The 23,386-nt window shown below is 39.8% G+C and overlaps 1 protein-coding gene across 2 annotated transcripts in view; it reads right to left on the bottom strand.

The window, feature by feature from the left end:
* The window catches only part of gfra1a (gdnf family receptor alpha 1a), a 112,620-nt gene that overhangs the window by 10,655 nt on the left and 78,579 nt on the right, over positions 1–23,386 (bottom strand). For both annotated transcript variants that reach the window (XM_088351515.1, XM_088351516.1), the window contains 4 exons: positions 21,512–21,684; positions 17,490–17,599; positions 14,899–15,033; positions 5,647–5,822 (listed from right to left, as the gene is read on the bottom strand). In XM_088351515.1, coding sequence (XP_088207641.1) covers positions 5,647–5,822; positions 14,899–15,033; positions 17,490–17,599; positions 21,512–21,684 — 594 coding nt within the window. The remainder of the gene's footprint in view (positions 1–5,646; positions 5,823–14,898; positions 15,034–17,489; positions 17,600–21,511; positions 21,685–23,386) is intronic.

The following is a 23,386-nucleotide window of genomic DNA, read 5'->3' as shown; positions in this document are numbered from 1 at the left end:
TTTGATTGCGAGAAACATTTTCGGGTTTGTTGCACGCCGACATTTTCAACCTCATATTACATTTTCAGGTACAAATATAATTTTTACAGACACTAATATGTGTTTTGCTACAAGTGCAACCTTTTCTTTTGCATGTACAAATTTGTTTGAAACGAATACGAAATTCTTATTTACAAGTGCACATTGTCTACAGGTGCAAACTTCTACAGATACAAATTGGTTTTATAGTTACACATTACTTGCACCAAATTTATCTCCACGCAGATGATCATTGCAGCTTTGGATTCGGCTCAGAAGAGATGAAAAGCAATTATGAAATTCAAAGTGAGACAAAATTAATCAAAACAACCTTTTGAAATAAAAACAAATTGCATAATAATAATAATCAATTATGTAAAATGGCTATCGTTGCAATATCGAAAAGTATCACGGCAACATTTAGCCATGATTGTTTTTTTTTTTTTCATTTATTACCTCTTTATTATTTAGGTCTTTCATAACTTCTTTATTTAGACATACATTATCTTCTTCATCCTTTCATTTGCAATATTAGGACTTCATTGTTTCATTGTTTTAGTAGCATTTTATTTTGTAGTTGGGCCTGGCTTGGGCTCGTCATATCACTGTTGGAAGCGATTAAGACAAAATACTTGTTTGCGGATTTTTCACTCCGGCGTAGTCTCATTTTCTTTGTACTCAACCCCAACCACCATCCTAGTCTAAAAATAATAGTCAGCCCTTTTGACTGTGCACTCATGAACTCTTTGAAAAAGAAGGTGTCATTATAGAATATGTATTCACGGTTCTTAAAAATCTGCTAATTGACAGGTTTCATAATTAAATATTATCAAATATTAAACAATTTTTAGAAAACTATACTATGGTGTCTCTTGCTTTAATTTCCATAGTGTTATTTAAAATAAAAGACATTTTAACAAATTACATTTTTATTTAAAGCTGGAGTCATTCTTTCATTAAAGGGCATTGTGAAATAATAGGGCCATTGTTGAAAAAGACACTTTGAAATAAAAACAGACAATGTTAAAAAATTGTTTTTGAAACATAGCAATGAGAAATGATTTAAAATAGAGGATTATAAAACATATGATGTTATCAAAAATACAATTTTGAAATATTAATCATTCAGATTCAGATTCAGATTCAGATCTACTTTATTGTCATTCTAGTACACGTGTATACAGAACGAAATGTCGATGGATCTGACTCCCACAGTTTCCCTCAGTGTCCTTCAGTGTACAGATATAAATAAAGCTGTATTGTGTTATTTACCATAGTGCCGATAGTGCAAGAAGAGACGCTAACCAGATGTGCAAGATGGGCAGTCAGGTTAACAAGTCAGGTACACAGTACCATTATATTGTAAACAATAACACTGTAAGTAATAACACTGTAAGTAACAATAGTGCAGAGATCAAATGTGCAAGGAGTGGCAAGCTATAAAAAAACTGCCACTAGTGCAAAAGTCAAATTAGCAGCCGTTTAGATTTAAGTTAACTATATGTTAGATTGACCATTTAACAGTCTAATGGCCAGGGGGACTAGACTATTGCGGAGCCTGGTGGTCCTGCACCGCACACTGCAGTACCTCTTCCCAGAGGCTAGCAGAGTGAATAGTCCATGATGGGGGTGAGAGGGGTCCCCGGTAATGTTCTTAGCATGGGATAAGCAGCGCTTCTGGCCAATGTCCTGAATGGAGGGAAGTGTAGTCCCGATTATTTTCTCCGCTGTCCTCGTTACCCTCCTCACACTACCCCAGTCGGTAGCGCTGCAGCCTCCACACCACACAGAGATACAGCTGGTCAGGATACTCTCTATGGTGCCCCTGTAGAATGTGATGAGGGATGGTGGGGGCAGGTGGGCTCTCCTCATCCTCCGCAGGAAGTACAGGCGCTGCTGTGCCCTCTTAACCAGAGATGCAGTGTTCACGGACCAGGTGAGTTTGTTTGTGATGTGCACCCCTAGGAACTTGATACTGCTGACAACCTCCACAGCCTTGTTGTTGATGCAAAGTGGGGCATGGTTGGGCTGGTTTTTCCTAAAGTCGACAATGATCTCTTTAGTCTTGTCAACATTCAGGACCAGGCTGTTGTCCTTGCACCAGCCCACCATCTGCTCCACTTCCTCTCTGTAGGCCAGGTCGTTGTCATCCCTGATGAGGCCCACCACCGTTGTGTCGTCAGCATACTTCACGATGTGGTTTGTGGCGGACCTAGGGGCGCAGTCGTGTGTCATCAAGGTGAACAGCAAGGGGCTTAGGACGCAGCCTTGGGGGGAGCCCGTGCTGAGGTAGATGACATCTGAACTGTTCTGACCTATCCGCACAGATTGGGGTCTGTCACAGAGGAAGTCCAGCAGCCAGTTCCGCAGGGGGGTGTTGAAACCCAGAAGCCCCATTTTGTCTACCAGATGTTGTGGGATGATGGTGTTGAATGCTGAACTGAAGTCCAGGAACAGCATCCGCACATGGGTGTTCTTCTCCTCTAGGTGTGTCAGGCTCAGGTGAAGCGCAGAGGAGATGGCATCCCTGGTGGAGCGGTTTGTCCTGTAGGCAAACTGAAAGGGGTCGAATGAAGAGGGGAGACTGGAGGTGATGTGCTCTTTAACCAGTCTCTCGAAGCACTTCATTATGATAGGAGTCAGTGCAACGGGCCGGTAATCGTTGAGTGATAAGATCTGGGTTTTCTTTGGCACTGGGATGATGTTGGCAAATTTGAAGCATGATGGTACTTTGGCTTGGTCTAGCGAGGTGTTGAAAATGTCTGTTAGTACACAAGCCAGCTGATCGGCGCACTCCCTAAGTACCCGCCCCGGAATGTTGTCCGGGCCTGGAGCCTTCCTTGTGTTGACCCTTCTCAGGGTCTTCCTCATACCAAAATGTTTAAATTTGTATGACAATTCTATAAATGTTTCTCGATATGACACCATCTTTACAAACCAATTGTCATATCACAGAATCGTCTGTAGTTTGAATTATTTTCAAAAGGTTATTTTTATCTACTTTTTTGGTGCAATGTTGGCATTCCGTAGCAATGAGGCGGCCTGAAGAAAATGTGCAATAACTCTTCAAACCAAACATGATGATGCATTCGGAAAAATGTAAAACAGAAAATAAACATGAAGTTGGCTCATTTCCAATTCAAAGCAATAAGCAAAAAATCAGAGGAAGATGTTTTCCTGCCCTCGTCCCAATGTACCGGCTCTGTCTAATACCTGGACCAAGTCAAAAGTCACATTAGCATGCCATGCATTTCCAAAAGCGGCGGTACGCCAAGCCTGTAGGCTGCTAGCGCGGGAACATGCGTATTTCTTTCACTTTGGATTGTAGAGTTTCTTTATAATAAGACATGAAATCTGACAGAAAATGGAGTAGCAAACTTTTTGTTGTTTTGTTTTACCTGAAATAAAAACAAAGAAAAACCTCCTCTTACGTTGCCTTTTAGATAAAAAAGACCCTCCGTCAAATTAACGACATGTCATGTGACGACTTAAAGTGGGCGGATCTTTTCAAATATCGATGTTATAAATACTAAACAAGTACTTGGAGTGGACCAATACTGGAATCAATACTGTCTTTTCACATTAACTAGCTCCATAATAATCTTATAAGATTATACATACATAATAACTTTCAATCCAATTGTGTTTACCCTTTATTTACACTGCTGACTTCATTTTCAAGAAATTGTGCAATGACATACATTTTTTACGTCTTGTTAATATTGCTATAAAGTTTTTTTGTATTTTTGTTTTAGCGCTGCTTTTTTTGTTTGACTCTCTTGACTTTTGTTCTAAATCACTGGAAACAAAAACATTTACATATAGATTTTTTATATTCTGATACGGTTTGCATTGTAGTCATTTAATAAACGTTTAGAATCATATTTTAGCACCTAAAATCTTTGTGCTGTGTTTATTGTAATTATAAACTCACAAAGGGGGGTGATTGAGGTGGTTCAAATATTCAATGAGCATCAGATTTCCAAGTTATCAGATCGGTATCAATCAATAGTATCCTGTATTTACTTGAACCGGATCGATACCAAAGTTCCCAATAGTGCCCACCTCTGCTTGCAACATGTTCCAATCAAAAGGAGCCATACAAACTGGAATTGCCTTTTGGGTAATTTTTCTTTCCAAAATCAGACGAAAAATATTTTTTTTGCCTATCAAAATTAGCCTTTTTAAAAACAAAATTCAAATGTATGCACACCAGTGTAACGTTTTACAATGAAGGCAACCAAGTTCCTTATTACCTTCCTTTCAGAAGCTATGAAAGGAAGCTAATGATTTGGAAATATGTATTAATTTAATTGAATTTAAGTACTGATGAACAAAATATAATTAACATAACATGATTCAGATATTTATTTAGGCCAGCGAGAAAAGCCTTGCAGGCCATCAGGGCCCACCACTGCCTTGCACGAGCCACAAACATAATGTTGTCCGACATAAGCTTACCAAAATAAATTTCAAAATGATAGGATGTAAAAAGACTGAAAATCAAAACCCTTGTCCTTTGTCTCTTGCCCTATGTCTTGGCACATTTGGGACATCACTCTCTGCAGCATGTTACATACAGTAGTTAAGAAGACCTCATCCCATAATGCTTTGCTGAATGTGGAAAAAAGAGTGGAAATATTTTTTTTCTTTTTTTTTCATAATGTTTTATGTCTATCGCCTAGTGACACTAATGGTCAATGATATTTTACAAACAATTAATACATAAAAATGTCCACAGCATAATTGAGTTCCCTTCCTTGTAATTGAGCCATGGCACTCTTACTAACATGTTATTGGCAACATTGGTCCTGACCAGTGGGCCGTCAGGGCCTCCAAGACCTTCTGTACTGGCCAGAAAATGTTTAAATTGTGTGATGTAAAAATTACTGAAGAATTAGAAATTGTCTGTCAGCTTCCTTTCATTACTTTCCCCCTGGTTGCACTGCTTCCAGATGTGTGCTTCCATATTCGAAAACCTAACCAAATACATTTCAGCCATTACTTGTTGGCAGGGTTAGATATCTACCAGGAGGCCTTCACAATCAACTGTTTCTGGCAAACTGCTTCTGTCAAATTGATATTTTCAGCCCTAAAGTGAATAAAACTGTATGCAAGGATTACGACTGGACGTGCTCGACTTTCAACGGTAGCTTCAATCTGCTATGTAAAAGAACATCTTGATGGAAGTGAAACGCACGGAGAACTTGTACGACGGAGTAATTCAAAAGTTCTTGAGAAAGGAGGATGGATTTTGTGCTTAAATTAAATAGATTTTCGGTGACTAAAATGTGGCTATATTCCTAAAAAATATTGCAATTTTAAGAGGTTATTATTGATGCTCTTTTATATGTGTCACAGCTGTACCTGCAGTAAATGTTTTACAGTTATGAATGTGTTAAGACATCCAACATATATGTATATGAATACACAAAGCATAACAATTTTAAAGTAAGCCATTGCGCTGCTATTGTCTCTGCTAATGACGCAAACATTACGGACCGACTTCCTGCCCTGAGGCGCAATTGCCGCTAGCTGCTGCATCGTTTCATCAGCCCTGCCGGCTCAATTCCCGCTGGTGAGAACCTTGCAAGTCGGTTAACTCCCTGCCAACGCGTGTGCGCGCACCTGAAGACTCCCGCAGAAGTGGTAAATGGCCGAATCAGTGTTGATGTGGTTGTTGTCCAGGTTGTTGTTGCGGTCACGTTGCTTTGTTGAAATGACGGCTGTTGTGGTCTGTGCGGGGGACTTGGGCTGCCACGCCCCGATGTCCGTCCCATTTCCGAAGGCCTGGATGGCGTTGCCTGCAGAGCCACACACAGATTAGAGTCATTATCTAAAAGCAAAATCAAAGGCGTCTAGAGTATTCAACGTTTGGTCAGAATTCCGTTGATCAATGATCATACAAAGTCAAAACATACTAAATACTTGTACTGTGTTTTAAGTCAGTCACATAGACATGTTATCTGCCCGATACTGCTGGAACGTGAGGTTGGGGCGGGGGGGGGATTTCCCTGCATGTCCGCATCAAGGTCTCCGTGACAACTCAATCACAGGGAGGGTCGGCCCCTCACAGACACTGGAAACCAGAGCTGGTACACGTCTCACCTTGCAAGGGGAGTCTGATTTTGGGCAGCCACAAGGCAGGAGGGATGTCATAACAGGAGAAAAAGCTGGACCAAGGCCCTGACCGGTCCTGGCCAGGTCTCAGTTCAACAGGCTGCCAGCAAGCCTTGTCAGGTCGGCAGCCAAACTTGATCAAGCCAGCGGCCAAACCAGTGTGACAAAGCCAGCGACTTTAGGGAAGCCTCAACCCACCAGCAGTCAACCTCTCCTTCAACACTCTCCATCCTGTGGTCCTCATTCCAACCGACTTTCAAGCCTACCAGAATTCCTCATTGCTCTACAGCCAAGGACATAAAGACTGGACCTTCTTCATCAACGCAGAACTTTGCAGAACATCTCATTGTTGCTAGGTATTGGTTTTGGTGTGACGTAAAAAAAAATCAAATTACAATACCGCAGTAGTCCAGCCAAAGTTGTTGTCTAACGAAACTGTGCCATTTTAAGTTCTCAACGTTTAGTTTAGTTTTGTTTTATTTTCTTCTCATTGTTTTTGTTCCATTCAAGCTTCTTCAGCAGATGATTAGTAAAAGAAAAGTACATTAATAAAAGAGTGTGTGTGTCTTGATTAAAGTATTATGAACTATCAAAAACTGTAAAAATAATTCATCTAAGGTGTGTGTAGCCACCCTTCAGAATAACTAAAAAAGGTTTCTTATCCGTTTTCCTGACATAATGAACTAAAAAGTATGTGTTGCTCCAAAAAGGCGAGACGAGTTTTAAAAGGAATAAACTGGGCTCTTTTTTTCAATTGGTCAATAAATTGTTAGAATAATTTATTTGCCACCCATTTTAGCTAGAGTTGCAAACCTGACGTTACTGTCCATTTTTGTGTTTTTAAATATTGTAATGCCCTCTTATGATCAATGATGCACTCAAGTGCGGATTAACTCTCATCACCAATTTAATAACAGGCGGTATAAATATTCACACAAAAGCTACTGTTGGTCAAACTTACCCCGTTTACGTGCACACACAGATTGACTTCAAAGCAGACTACTTTAAAGCACAAAACTTCCACATATGTTGCCTCCTCCATCCCTTGCAACACGACCTTTCTTAAAGCGACTGTGCATGAACACAACAACAGTAGCAAAAGTAGCAGACATTACACTGCCTTCCCCTTTATGAAGCCCCTCACCCTGAGGGGTGAACAAAAATAATCTTCAAACTGCCTCGGTATTTTCCTCAGTCTCTGGGGTTAGCCCTGGGCTTGGCCAAGTCCATCTTGAGGGGAATTTGAGGGGAACACGGTTGTCTATAGCCTACTCTTGGTTGCAATTTCCCTCTCCATGGCTGTCAATCACGTTGCTTAAATTCACTGCTCAGCGATTCCTTCAAAACAAACTCCCAAAAACGCCTCTGCGACGCTCTGACCAGTGTTACGTGATTTAACAGAATCAACGACAGCACATAGGACGCGTCATCATCAATCAGCGACAGCACCAATCACATGGTTTTGGTTTCACTTGACCACCCTAGAGTCTCGGACACTAATTCATATTGCGCTTTATAAGCTTCCGAACTCCCCTTCCTGGAGAGCGCTTTATCGGCATGCTCATATTTGCGCAAATCACTCCTGGCGGGCTCTCAATACCGGCGTTCTGGCGACTGCTTTCGGTGCAGCTTGATCCAGGCATGTCGAATGATAACTCAGCAGGTTTTTACTTTACCACTTGCCGAGCTCCCTTGAGTGATAAACCAGCCATTCCTTCGAACGTTCTCGAGCGGCGGCAAATCAAAAACTTTTGACAACCAATGTAATGCCCCTCGATGATCAATGATGCACTCAGTTGCTGATTATGTCTCGTCGCCAATTTAATAAGAAAATAACAGAGCTACTGTTGGTCGAACTCACCCCGTACATGTGTACACACAGACTGACTTCAAAGCACACAACTTCCAAGCGCAAAACTTCTGCATCTGTCGCCTCCCCCCTCCCTCACAACACATCATCTCTTAAAAAGACTATGAGTGAGCAGCAACAGTAACAAAAGTAACGAACATTACAATATTTTTGAAATTAGTATCAGTATTGTAGCACGCCGCTGTCGGCCAATGATGAGGTCTAGTTCATCTTTGAAGACCGGAATGACGCTTTCCACCGATGATAAAGGTGCTGTATCTGTGTCAGATCAGAGTGAGCGTAATTTGTGTTTGTGGAATGAATACGAGAACAGAGAGAAGGAGGGGTGACCACACATTGCGAATGTAAACAAAGCTAATGCAAACAAGGAGAAAAATAAAAAGAGTTGGAACTAACACAAACCGGATTTCAATATCGTCCCTTGTTGTGTGCAATATAAAAATGCTCTTAAATAGAATTGTAGTCCTGCAAAGTAATACTTATTTTCAAAAAATATACCTGTAATTAGTTGATGTGTTTTTTCTGGTACTGTAACATAATAAAATCAGATTTTTTTTCATCCCAGTTATGTAACGCCATTCCCTTATATTCTGTTACTCCCCAAGCCTGCTCGTAAGTGAAAAGGTGAATCCAACCGGGAGATGTTTGAGTCAGCGCGTCAATCAGGAGCTTGTTTGGCTGGTCCCTGTCAGGAAATAAAAGTTGATTGCGTGCGGGCAGAGGCAATTAAATCCGAGAGCACAACAGCTATAGTACTTAGCAACTGTTTCTGTTCACAGTTTGGCTCGTGGTTGCACTTGCATCTTCAAAGCTTCCTTGTATTCTGCACGCACTCGACATACTTTTGACTTCTCATCTTCACATATTATGAAAAGTTGTATCCCTGGCAATTCCAACACTAGAATGAAAATGAAGTACCATATTTTAGGCCACAATTCTGAAAGTGGTCCTTCACGAAAAATTATTAAAAGAATGGAGGGAATAAAGTCTTCCGACAAAATACTATACAAAAGCTTTACGTTATTGACGCACAGGTGAAGAAGTTGAGAGACAGTTTTAGAATGCACAAAAATACACTATGAAAAAACATACACTATGCAAATCAGTGTTTCTCGTACTGTGAGTTAAATTAGAGTGTTAATGAGATCAAATCCACTGTTTTAGAATGCGTCACCTGCTGGTACAGTGGTAAGGTGTCATCATACTCATTGGTGCAACCTAGTTTCGAATCCCATTACATACATTGTTTGTGATTTTGGTCAATGACACTCATCGACTGATCATTCCTTAAAATCGTAAGTGCTAAAAGAGCCTAACATTAATATATAAATAGACATAGTAGCACTTACTGTAATCTCAGTTTCTTGCACCTTGTGGTCCGTCGCGCTTTATGCATGAAAACTACATGACAAAAGGCGTTTTTTTGGGGGCGTCCCTTATAAACTGGCGCACATTATAGTGCAGAAAAAACAGTATATCTGGTATATGACTTGTGTAAACTCATGTATATGTAGAGCAAGTATACTATGACCAATGTGCTGGCAGTGTACTTTTACACTAATTTACAGTAACATCTGTTATATTTAATTGTGACAATCTATGATCTTTAAAGTACCTTGTAGGTTTACGATTTATTATACTTTCTACATAATACTACACAATCAGAAACTTGACAGTGGAAGAAACACAATGCTTACCTTATTCAATACACTTTCATTTCATCAAATAATTTATTCATTTTTATCATTTTTTTTCTTTAGGTACGACACATTTTATCTATCAGGCTAAGCCTACCTCAAACTAATTTAGTTGATATGGATTTTTTGAATGTATGTTAATGCTTGTCAGTACAGTAAAAATATGTAAACCAGTATTGCTCATGTTTTTGTATGCTTTCAGTTTCTTCTGAATTAATCGGTATACTTTTCGAAAAAAAAACCCCACCAAGATCGAATACACGTGTGTAATGTTTATACAATGTGGTTTTTACGAAATAATATGAAGTATACTGCTTCCGTTATAGTGTATATAGGGTATATTTCAGGTATTTTTAAATAAACTATGTATTGTATGACAACCTATCATAGCATACAAGTAATGTGCAGTCAAGGGAGGCAGGTGGAGCAATGACTCACATGTCATATAATTAAAAATATATTACCGTAAATTCCGGACTATAAGCCGCAACTTTTTTCCCAAACGTTCAACCCTGCGGCTTATTCAGTGATGCAGCCAATTTATGTCATTTTTCTAACGGCCGCCAGCGGCGCTCGAGTACAAAAGGTAAGATTTAGACCGGTGGAATATATGCGCCGAGGAAGACTGCAACTTCTTGGCTTGTGCATAAATTAAATTAGCGTAAACATACCCTCATCATGTAAAATGGAAAAAGAAAGGCACATGACGCAGCTTTCAAGCTAAAAGCAATCGAGCAGTCTGATAAAGAAGGAGCGAGCGTGTTGCTAGCGTGTTTTGGAATAAGGGAGCGTGGGACGACAAAGTTTCTTTCCGAAGATGATGACGGTTTACCGTGATTTTTACAAGTACGGTATGTTTATTAACAGACCCGTTTACTGTGTTGCGAGCGTGTTGCTAGCGTATTGCTAGCGTGTTGCTACCATTAACTGCACTGTCACAGGCACCGTTTGGGATGAAAATTATATTATTATTATTAAAGCTTTGAAAACTCTCTCGGTGTACCGTCTTTCTTTGTAAATATGTGTAACCATGTATAATATGTATTTGCAACTGTATATTTCTGTAATGTATTTATTTCAACACTTATTCTGATATGTTTTGCCGCACACCTCAGACCCGAACAATAACATTAGTGATAGTATTAAACAGCTAACAGCAAGTCAAGCTATCTAGACAGTTGATGAATTAAATGCATGTTGATTTATTTTAAAATCTGACTGTGCTTCACCAGACACTAACCTCACTGCACGTGACTAAATTGAAGTATCCTGCCTCAGTTATATTGTAAAATAAGCTTATTTATTGAACTTATTTTCTTTCTAGGGTTAGAATGACCGTCTTTCCACTTGAGTCTCAAGGGACACCAAATTAGGAGGATTGGATGGCAAAGTATAGTAGCATACCCAAGTCTTAAACGGCCATTAGTACAACAAATGACTGTCTAATGCTAATGTAGTTCAGCGCGCAAGAAGGGAAGGCATGTGGCAGGTATTTTTTCACTTTCTGAAATTGCAGAACCTCTGAGCTCATTTAAGTGAGCAGAAGGAGGTTGAACTAAGAAGGAATGGGATATCAAATTGACCATTGTATTCATTGACCAATCAATAAGTCTCGATGTCAACTGTTGTGCTGTCCAGTTATGTTGCACGTCAAACATGAACTAGGGATGACCGAGACAGAGGACGTCATCAGTTAGTTCCGCTTCCCGCCTTAAACCGAAGGGACAGGCAAGGCCTATACTTTTCCCACCCTAGCTCTCCCCAAGGGGAGATAATAAGTTTGAATCATCCTCTTTCTCAGGGATGTATAAAAGTAGACTGCTCATGTCAAGCACACATTTGTATTGATGCGTTCCAATACCTCTTCAGTTTTTCACAAAATGTCATTCCTTCTTATTTTTTGTTGTAAGTCAGACCAGCACAGTGGTGTGTAGTCAGCGTAGGCAGAAAAGGCTGTGCCTCACCTTTCGTAATGATGTTTAAAATTAAAATATATGGAATGGTTATGTCATGAGATTGAACGTCCTGTGTGGAGTTTGCATGTTCTCCCCTGGCTTGCGTGGGTTTCCTCCGGCACTCCGTTTTCCTCCCACATTCCAAAAACATGCATGTTAGGTTAATTGGCCGGTCCAAGTTGTCCGTAGGTGTAAATGGGCAAGTGGGTTTCCTGTCTTTGTGCCCTGCGACTGGTTGGCAATCAGTTCAGGGTGTCCCCTGCCCACTGCCCGAAGACAGCTGGGATGGGCTCCAGCAGCCCAGCGACCTTACTGAGGATAAGCGGTGCAGATAATAGATGGATGGATGGAATGGCTATATATATATTCGGGTTTTTCTCATTTGATTTCACAATCTGTGGACGCTTCTTTTTCAATATCGCTGAATATTTATATCATATTATATATATTATTATGCAATTAATATGTCACGTGCAACTTGGCTGTCCATCTGCAGATCCAGAGTGAGGCACTCATTCTCTTGCCTCATGCAGAGGGCAATTATTAGACTAAGGATTCCTCGTCCAAAATAATAGAATTAGTAATTGTATTAATGAGCTCACAGCAAGTCAAGCCATTTCGTCAATTTTTTTCTCCTTGTCTGAAGCTTTTTTCAGAATGGAGGATTACTTATCTATTGATGCTTTTCTTCAAAAGGATTAGTACACAGACTTCATTTATAAAATAAAGTGAGACAATGAAACTTTTTTTTTCATGCTAGTTTATAGATCTTTGCCAATCAAATGATGATGTAAGTACATTTATTTAAAAAAACTGCCTATGCCTCACCAGACACAAACTTCAACGCACGCCACTGATAAAAGACCACTTCCACTACTTTTAACTTTCGCTGTATTATGGGACAAAGACCGTTCCCTGACAACTCAACATAAATGTTTACTTTTAATCCTTAGTATGACTCCTTTTTTTCAAGGAACAGTAAGAAAACCTAAACCATTCCTCTTTCCATTGTACCACGTAACCCATTAATATAAAACCAAAAAGCATAAATGGATACCAGGATAGCGGTTCATCAATCTTGTTCATGTTTGACCCTGGGTGTATTTTGTTGATTAAAAGGAGCAGTGCATTGATTGGATTTACAAGTTAAGGTAAAACAAATATTTTTTTTCCTATGCTACAGTTAATATATTGCTTTCCTACCATGCCAATGTCTGTTCCTTCATTTGTAAATCTGACTGGCTCACTTGCAGTGTTAAGAGTAATGTTTTACCTTTTTATTCATAACAGTTTGTTACTCAAATTGTATGTTACTCTGTTACTTAATAACAAAAGTTCATAAATTTCAATGTCATCTAATCTGTACCTAGCGTATTTTCCCTACTTTAATTCACAGGTTTTTTGGGCAGGGGTGCAACTTATACTCCGGTGAGTCTTATAAGAGAAAATATTAACACATAGTTATATCATTGAATTTTACATTCTTATTACCAGTACAGTGGGACCTTGCTACTTCGCGCTTCGACGTTTGCGGATTCAGAGCTTCGCGGGCCTAAAAAATAATTATAATAAGATAAAATAATTAATTTTATTTTTTGTTTTTGTTTTTTTTAAGCATTTTTGAAGGGGCGACGCTACTTCGTGGTTCCATGTTCGCGGGTTCAGAGATTCGCAGGTCTAAAAAATGATAATAATAGAATAAAATAATTTTTAAAAGAAAAATACTTCGCAGATTTTCACTTTTCGCGGGTGGTTTTGGTCCCCATTAACCGCGATAACCGAGGTCCCACTGTATATCATTTCACATTTTCAAACTGAACAGCAAGAGGGCATTCTAGGTGTTGATAATTTCAACCTTAAAACCAACGTAAAAGAGAAAGAAAGAAACTGGCGCATAGTCTATCTTCGGGACCTCCTGGGAGTTGTTTACCGGTAAAAGTGAAACAGAGGATTTGATTGGATTCAATGATTTGGAGGGAAGATGATAGTTTGGTAAGCATGTTTTTTATTCTAGAGTTATCTTAATAAATCTTAATATGTAATGTCGTTACTGATGAGTTAGATATGCAAGATATGCACGCATGTGTAAAGTTAGTTTATCGTGCTATCTGCTTTATTTCATTTTTTAAATTGTCTAACAATGTCATGAAATGAAATGAAAGGATCTGCATTTATATAGCGCTTTTCAATGTTTTGATCTCCCGTTCCGGCTGTCGACTTGTTTTTTGACCCTGACCACGTTTTGCTCTCCTGTCCTGGCTATCAACCTGTTTTTCCGTTTACTACACTACAATCTCCCACTCCGAAAGATCCACTTCTGCATTCGAAACACGTTCAGATTCTGTGAGTGGCTTGCTTCCCGCTTCCACCGAGCACAGGATCGCGGGCGCTGCCTTTTCCCTATATCTCAATAAACTTGTGGTTAATGTTACGCATCTGGGTCCTAATTCCGTTCTGGTCGTGACAGTTTTCTCCTTCTTAATGATGCATATGAATGATTCGTTCCTTTCACAGGTTGGTGTACACGTTTTCTTCTATTCCTTTTTTTTGTCGCCATTTTTGAGTTTCAGGTGGATGGCTTCAATGCGAGTGTACATGATAATTTGTAACTAGATAGTTACTTTCAGAGTAACGCTGTACTTTTGGTGTCAGTAATCCGGGGGTAACAAAATTACTTTTTAAATAGAGTAATTAGAAACAGAAACGAATTACTTTTTCAAGAAACACTGCTAACTAGACACAAATCTCACCGCACGTCAGGGGACCGGTAAATCCTTTAAATTTTCTATCACATGCGCAGTGGTTAGCGCATGTGCGGAACAGTTCAAGTCATGGGAACCTCCTGCGTGGGTTCGAATCCGGCTCTAGACTTCCTGTGCGGAGTTTGTATGTTCTCCCCGTGCTTGCGTGGGTTTCCTCCGGGCACTCCGGTTTCCTCCCACATTCCAAAAACATGCATTTCAGGTGAATTGGCCGGTCCAAATTGTCCCTAGGTGTGAATGAGCGAGTGAGTTGTCTGTCCCCGTGTGCCCTGCGATTGGCTGGCAACCAGTTCAGGGTGTCCCCTGCCCACTGCCCGATGATTGCTGGGAAGGGCTCCAGCACCCCCGCGACCCTACTGAGGATAAGCGGTGCAGCTAATGAAAGATGAGACAAATGAGAAATGTTAAAAAGTGGGATGAGACCGTATGGAAGTGTGAGAATATGGTCGATGGGTGACGTTTTTGCATGGACTCACGCAGGCAGGAGTTGTCAGTAAAGAAAGAGGCCAACTTGTCGCACTCGTCCTTGTTGCTGCCGCTGTTGCTGCAGTCGCAATATGGAGACACGCTGATCTTGGGCGAGCGAAGGTAGTTGGGTGTCATCACCGTGCCTGCGCAAATGCCACACACAACATGAAAAGAAAGCAACTAGAGGGCGATGCAGTTTGAAGTAATTTCATTCCTGACATTTAGTTGAACTTACTGAGCCTTTAAATTGACATTAACTTAAAACATTCAATTTTTTTGTATGATGAGTGCTGTACAATTTAATCTCATTTTTATCTTCAACTCACATTTGTTTTTTGAAAGTACAATTGTAAGTTTTGTCATAAAGAAAGTAAATATAAGTAGGAAAGTTAATAGTATTACAAATTAAATATTTTTTTAATTAAATGAAAAACAAGTAGTGAAAAAGTGAATAACTGAATAAAAACAACGCCAAATCAAGCAGAGTAAAAAAAGACAGAACAGGATTTGAATGAACATGTTCCCAGAATGCTATTACTTTTTTACGTGATGAGTATTGAAACTTATTCTTTATAAAGTTATGTAACTCTACTATTGTTGCTAATTGATGTGTTACTACACTACTTGATCAATGCAGAACATTACTTATAGTGTTCTGTTTGTTTTATGCTTTACGTTCGTTGTCACATATATTCCAATCTCTGAAATGTTTTTATATTTACCGACAAAATACAACTGAATGCAGTTATGGTGGAGCTGTCTCAAACTCAGAGTACATGAGCTGAATGTCTCCAATTGTAGATATTTTCTTTACCATTTATACTCACATCTAAGCCTATTTTACAACTATAAAACAAAATAATGAAATTAGGGAGTCAGCTGCAACGCACTTATTTGGTTGTCACCAGAAGCAAATGGTAGGCAGTGTGTGGGAAGGTGGGCATGGCTATTACAGGTGCAAATAAATCATGGGAAAAAGTGAGCCCAGAATTTATGGAAAAATGTGCTGAATTTTGGTCTTTTTTTTTGTAAAATTATTTTTGCAGTGTTTCATGCCTGGAAAAAAAGAAAACCTCTTGAACAGTGGGGCGGCACGGCTGGGCGCAGAGGTCCAGGGTACAATTCTAGCTATCACAGCCTCTCTGTGTGGAGTTTGTATATTCTCCCACAGCTGCGTGGGTTTCCCCCAAGCACTCTGGTTTCCTCACACATTCCAAACACATGCGTGCCCGGTTAATTGGCGACTGTATGAGTTAGCATGTGATTTAATGTCTGTCTTTGTGTGTCCTGCGACTGGCTGGCAACCAGTTCCAGGTGTCCTATGCCCACAGTCCCCAGATAGCTGGGATGGACTCCAGCACCTCCGCAACCCTATTGAGGATAAGCGGTGTAGAAAATGAATGGAATCTTGGACAGTACCCAGAAATGGAGTAGGAGTCTTCAGTTCATACCCGAAATGCAAAATGCATATGGGGTGTTTCAGCTAAGTGTCAACAAATATGAAGGTTCTACCATGTTCACAGGTTGGTGTAAACATTTTCTTATTTTTAGTTTTGTATGTGCCCATTTTAAAGCAGTTTTTATGCAAATATAAATGGTAATTTGTAAATAGTTACTTTCAGAGTAATGCTTTGTGGTAACTAAATTACTTTTTAAGACAACTATTATTGTAACTAAATACTTTTTTTTTTCACAAGTGTCGGACACTAGCGGAATCCGTTAAGAAGCTGAGTCGCAGCATTTGGAATTAGACATACATGCAAAACGGAAAGTCAAATTTAAAAACAAATTTCATGTTTTATGTCATACTGTATCTACAACAAAATCTGCATGAGTCTCAATATTTATGACACACTGTAGCTGTCAACACTCCAATTTGTCATTGAACATTGACCAGGAAGAAGCAATACGAGCGCTTGCTCATGCAGTAAAACCCAAAGATGGAGACTTTTTCTGCAAGTCTCGAGACGCTTGGACAACTTTTGTGTGTTTTGCTGATGAATGACAGCATTGATACTGTCAGCGTGTGTGTGAGCAGGAAGTGGAGGGCAGAGAAGCAGTGAAAGAGCGAGAGCAAGTAAATTGCTTGAGTCGGTGATTCTTCAGCCTCCAAAAAGGCCACTTGCTAATGTTGGCTACACTCTAGAACTCTTTGCTTTTTGCCTGAGGGGAGTTGCTGGGGGACTTTAGGAAAGGGTGTACTTGTTTTAGCAGGAGTTTGAGTGAGAAGTTAATGAGCAGCCCTTTGAGGACATAGCGGTGTGTTTGTGTATGTTTATGCATGCTGGCCTGTCTAGATTCTGAGAGGACTTTTCGCACAACTTGCATATTGTATTTTATTTCAAATAGAAATCAGTAGAATCTGTCAGAAAACTGAAAATCAATGTATTTTATGGGTGATAATAATATTAGAACATGTTCAATCATTACTTTTTTTATTTTTACTACTTCACACTTTGAGGTTTGACAGTACTATTATCATCAGAAAAGTTAATGCATTACCAGTGCTTTATATCAAACGTCATTTGCTGTTTTTTTTCACGAAGATTAAAAGTCTCCCCTGAAGTTTGGGTTCGTAAATGCAAAAAGGCCGACTCACCGATAAGACCGGAGTAGGCCAGCAAACAGTCAGCGTAGTTTTCTTTCAGGCAGCCCGACAGCGAGCGCGATTCCGACTGGCAGTTGGCGAAAAAGTCGGCCAGGCGTGACCTGAAACAAAATTGCAACATTTTACTCATCAAGGCAATTTAGGAAGGGGGGTGTCCAGGCTATTAATAGTTAACAGCTAAAAATCCCAGGTAGTGCTTAGAGACTAGGCCAAGTTAATAACATTATTATTATCATTATTTTTTTTTATCATTATTATTAATGATATTAGAATGTTCATGAATGAAAAAGAATAGTGCATCATAACAATAGTGTAATGAAAAGAAATGCAATAAAAATAAGCAGCAACCAAAAACAAACAAAAAGAAAAACAAGTCACAAGATATTTATTTTCAGAGTTTCATGCAAATTTAGAAGCACAATCAAACAATCTAGAAACCCCCCCCAAAAAGTCGCAAGATAGTTTTTCACAGTTTTGTGCGTTTGTTTAGGGAGGTGATGGCCCCAGAGAAGAAGCTGTCTCTGAGCATGTTTAAAAAGTGACCATAAAATAATTTTAAGACTAAAGTGAGGGACAAAACCCCCTCAGCAATAGATAAAGATGCAGGAACTTGATGCTTCAAGAAAATCTGTAAACAACGAAATGTGTACCCACGCGACACAGCAGCCGAACGCTGCTAGCGTGTTGTCGGTTGCAATCCATCAGCGGCCGTCGGGGAAGTACGTCGGCCATCTTACAAATGGCCAACATATGGCGAGGGAAACGGAGGCAAAGCGCCAGACTTATATCGGTCTTGCCGCCAGCTGACAAATGGAGCTCAGAGTGTGCAATGGCACCCGAAGCCAGACGGTATGCGGACGCCACTTCAAAATTGACTGCGCGGCCCAACGTTTGCACTAGCGTGTTCGTTCCTACTTTCAAATGGAAGTGAATTAAGATACATTCATTTAATTCTGGTGAACCTCAAGCGAGTGTGATGCACAGAAACAGTGCACCATCAGTAGCATTAGCGCATTTACATTAGGCAAAGTCTTGGAAGTCAGCTGCAAAAACTGAAAGGATTTACACATGAAAATAGGCTGATATAAAGACATAAATTGGCCTATTTTTTTTTTGTATTCACATTGATTCATTAAAATATGTTTGGGAAATAGTTTTGTCATGATGACTGATTAATTTCAGCTGTGCCTGCTCGTTTGGCGCCAGCCGCTGCTGGCTTCCCGATTGGTTCCCCGTCCGACTTAAGCTCAGTCATTTCACTCGCCTGGGGTCAGTCCGTCAGCGAACCTCTGTTTGTACAAGGCAAGCATTTTGACTCTGGCTCCCGTCGGTCACGCTCTTTTCACCCGTTTTCCACCCCTCCAATCCTGATTTCCCCGTCTGTCTCCAATTGCGACCTGTTTTTTGACCCTGACCACATTTTGATCTCCCGTCCCGGCTTACGACTCGTTTTTTGGATCCTAAACACGCTTTGCTCTCCTGTCAGGCTATCCACTTCCGCATTCGGAACCCGTTCTGATTCTGTGAGCGGCTTGCTTTTCGCGTCCAGCGAGTACCGGATCGCGGGCGCTGCCTTTCCTCTTTATCTCAATAAACTTGTGGTAAACGTTACGCATCTGGGTCCTAATTCTGCTCTGGTCGTGACAACTTTAATCATTAGATAAGCATTACTGTGTACTAGAGATTTAAAAGTCATTGTGTTAATGTATTGTAATTGTTTTTATATATTTTACCCCTATTGTAAAAATCGTATTAACAAGCAATGTTTTCACATAATTTTCTTTTAGTAATTTGACAAATTAATGGTTATTTAAATGTGGGGTGCATCGTTTGAGGTGTCCTTAAAAAGTTAAATAATTTACCTTTAAGTAAGGGTACTTGGATCATATCAATACTATTGTCCAGGGATTAATACTTCACCCCTCCACCAACTTCCTCAAATTGCCGCTTCTATGAAATAGCACCTTCTTACTCTTTCTCACCCACACTTTTGATGTTTATGCTGATTTGTGTGACTGTCAGGGACACTTTTAGCACCTCTCCCTACCTGCCTGCTGCTGCATCTTGCCTGCCAGGCAGCAGAGAGGGCCAAAACTACATGTAACCCCTTATCAGAAGCTAATTATGACAGAGACAAATGGGAAGCGCACCACGGTGTGGACTCTTTTAACGACAACAATATCTTGACAATATCTATGTATTTTTTGTTACTGCTACATCCATTGCAGCCTGGTCATACCTTCTTAAGGTTTCTTTGTTTTCCTCATACTGAGATTTTGAGTTTTTCCTTGCCCTAACGTAGGTTTTAGATCAGGGGATGGTGGAATAATAGTCTGTAGTTTGCAATATTATGTACTCTTTGCAGCCCTTGGAGAGTATTTGTGATTAAGGGCTACACAAATAAACATGACCTGACTTGACTTGACATTGCGAGATGTCATTTGTGTGGTACATTTTGTCCGTTACTATGGAAAATTTACCTAAACACATGAAAAACGTTCAGCCTATGTAGAGCAATGAGCTGAAACCAAAAATGTAACCATATTACTGTTCCTGATCAAAAAACTTTTAAATCCGTTGTCACTAGGGCAAGAGAGCCAAAAGGGCTTGTTCGTTACATTGCTGATTTTTGTTTGACTCTCTTGACATTCTCTCTGTAACATTATTTATTTTTTATAATGTTGAAAGTTTTTGCATAATATTATTCAAGCTATTTGTACATTTTTACTTTATTTTCAAAAGATTGTGCAATGAAAGGTATGGTTGACATGATGGCATTTTTATATTATATGTATTTTCATCACATGTCTTTTAATTACTTTTTTGTTCTGAGCCAGTTGTAGTATAAATATTTCGATGTATTCTTTCATACTCTTAAAGTTTGAATTCTACTTGTATGGAAAAAAAAGAAATAATTTTATGTATAAAAATATTTTGCATAGTTTATTATAAACTAGCTCAAGGGGAGAAGGTTCAATTATTTAATGATTATGACTTTACCAAGCAAAAAGTATCAGTATCGGATTGGTATCGATTGATTCGACTATGTATTTACTTGGATCAGATTGATGCTAAAATTCCCAGTATCCTTTAGGTTGTTACACACTAGGTATGTCATGATTACTGATTAGTGTCACCTGTGCCCACTCATTTGGCGCCAGCTGCTGCGGGCTACCTGATTGGTTCCTTGTCCTCTTTTCAGCCCAGTACTTTCACTCTCCGGTTGTCAGTCCGTCAGCGAACCTCTGTTGTTACAAGGCAAACATTTTGACCCTGACTCCCTCCTGTCCCATTTTAGCGCCCGTTTTTCCACCTGTTCGTTCCTGATCTCCCAGTTTGTTTCCGTCTCCGACATGTTTTTGATCCCGATGACGTTTGCTCACCCGTCCCGGCTCACGACCCATTTTCGATCCCGACCACGTTTTTATTCTCCAGTCTCAGCTATTGAACTGTTTTTCCGTCCTTGACACCGCTATCTCCCGCGACGGAAGATCCACTTCCGTATCCGGATCACGATCCGATTGCGTGAGCAACTTGCTCCCCGCGTCCAGCTAGCACCGGATCGCGGGCGCTGCCCTTCCTCTTTCTATCAATAAATTTGTGGTTAACGCTACGATTTTGGGTCCTGATTCCGTGTTGGTCGTGTCAAGGTAGGCGACCAGGGAGTTGGGGGGAGTCCTGTAGAATGACGTCATGATTGTCTCCGCGGGTTTTTTTCAGTTTCTATTTGTTGGTGCAGCACGAAATTGGTGAAAAAAATCATCTCTAGCGGCAAGATGGTAGACAACAATGGGATCTCCCTTTTGCCTCATATTAGGTGAAATAAATACAAATATCTAGAGCCAATGAGTGTTTTTAAAAATAATCAAATCAACATTGTTTATTAAATGAATAAGGTTTTTCTTTTACCACTAAGGGGCACTAAATAATTTACAATTAATTTTTAAATTTAGTCAAGTTAACTGCTAATATGCGACGCCGGTGCCAACGTTTGAGGTTTTATCGAGGATCACCTGCAAATGTAGTTGGTCCTGCAGGTGGCCTGCAGCTCCAGACAGTTTGGCTTTTGCTTCTCCTCGTAGGAGCAGACGGGAACGATGGTTTGGCGTCGGCGTTCCGAGCAAGCCGTCTGGTCGCTGAGCGGGCATGAACAGAACAGCATCCCGTAGCTGTGTTTGGGTGGAACCTGACAACAAAGGGGAGAACCTCAATCAATAGAAGCTCGACTGTGGGTGGCACAACAGTTACTGATAATTGTTTTGATTTTGCAGACGTACAGTCCATGGTAACGCCCACATCGGTGAGAAAAACTTTAAAAAAAAAATATGCCTGTAAATGATCTATCCCATGTTCTACCTACGTCTGTGCACAAGTTCTTCTTGTAAGGAGCGTAACTAATTTTGGTCCCCAAATAATCCTGTCTGTTCCCTAAACAGCCATGTCAATACAAAGTCAAAGCATACGTGTAAAAATAGGAAAACATCTGCAGAAGGGGCTGTGTAAGTTTGCATGAAAAATAAGGCTCGGGATAAAGTGAAATGATGCCTGTAATATCAAATGTAATTGAATACTTTTACATTAGAGAATGTACCCCTTTTTTAAATTCTTGTAACATATTTATGTCAAATTCATCAAACACAACATAACAATGGCGCGTTTTGCATATGAAAAGCACAGAGCATTTCGGAAAACTAAATGTAAGATGTAACAACAAACAAACAAAACGTTTGGTTTGACACATTTGAATTTGACCTTAAAAATACCTTAAACAATGCCTGCATGTCGGAAAAACAAGTCAGTCATGACTAGAGTGCTGTGTGAATCCTTTATTCTATTCATATGTTTTGTTTCTCAATGACTGTTTCAGCTTTTTGACTTTAAATAAGCCTAAAGGGGCACAAAGGTTCCCGTGTCTCTGTAGGTTACCTCTCTCTCAACCTTACTTTATTTGGTCACTCTCTTCTGTATTAAATTTTCCTCCCCACAGTTGCGGTCACTTGTCTTAAATTCCCTTCGATCATGACTCTACCCTGTCAATAATCCAACGCTTTCCCCTTGGCTCTGTGCTAGTTTGTTGCCTTTCTTGTTACGTCAAAAGCACTTTAGCACTCTTTTTGTTATTTCAATGTGCTGACCCCATGACTGTCCTTACAGATCAAGTAATGCCTAAACGAGATCTAAGACTGATGCATTCAATGGGTTTACTCAAACCCTACCCCGCAACTTGGACCCTGATTGTCTCTCTCTACTTGACTTCTAGTATACCCTGGCAAAATAAAGACCCCAGTTACTACACTAATCTCTGTTTCTGTACTGTGCTTCCACAACAACCCTAGTGGATCCTTGACACTTTTTAGTTCAACTAACAAAGTCATTTCATGTGATTTTATTTTGTATTGTTTTGTTGCCTATTTCTCATTCTTAACCTTCAATTATTGAAAAAAAAAAAAAAAAACGAAAATTGGAGAAAAGAACAGCAAATGACAGCAAACGATTATTTTTGACAGAGTGTAGATGGTGGCGTAAAACAAAATATAAAATATATGTAAAACACTAGGCAACCTTTAAAAACGTAAAGATGTTGTCAAGATGTCAATATCTTTGATTTCTTTTACGTCAGTGAAAAGTCGTGTTTGCTGTGAAGCAAGAAAAGTGTTTGACAGTGGCAATAATAAAAAAGGACAATAAAAGGCAATAAGCGTGGCTGGTAACTTAATGAAGAAAAAAAAAGCTCATTCCGAATTAAACTGACATTTTTCATACCTGCAATTAGAGCTGATGTACGGACAAGAAAACTCCATAAGCAGCTAAAATGTTGTCCTAGATGACGCAGAGGGTGTGGTGGAATCGTGGAACAGATTATTAAAGCGTGCGCAAATCTTTTCTGA

The sequence above is a fragment of the Urocampus carinirostris genome, chromosome 13, assembly GCF_059441175.1.
Source record: "Urocampus carinirostris isolate Australia breed hairy pipefish chromosome 13, RoL_Ucar_1.0, whole genome shotgun sequence".
Taxonomy (NCBI): domain Eukaryota; kingdom Metazoa; phylum Chordata; class Actinopteri; order Syngnathiformes; family Syngnathidae; genus Urocampus; species Urocampus carinirostris.
Note: the sequence above shows the minus strand (reverse complement) of the source record. Positions and strands in the feature narration are given on the sequence as shown.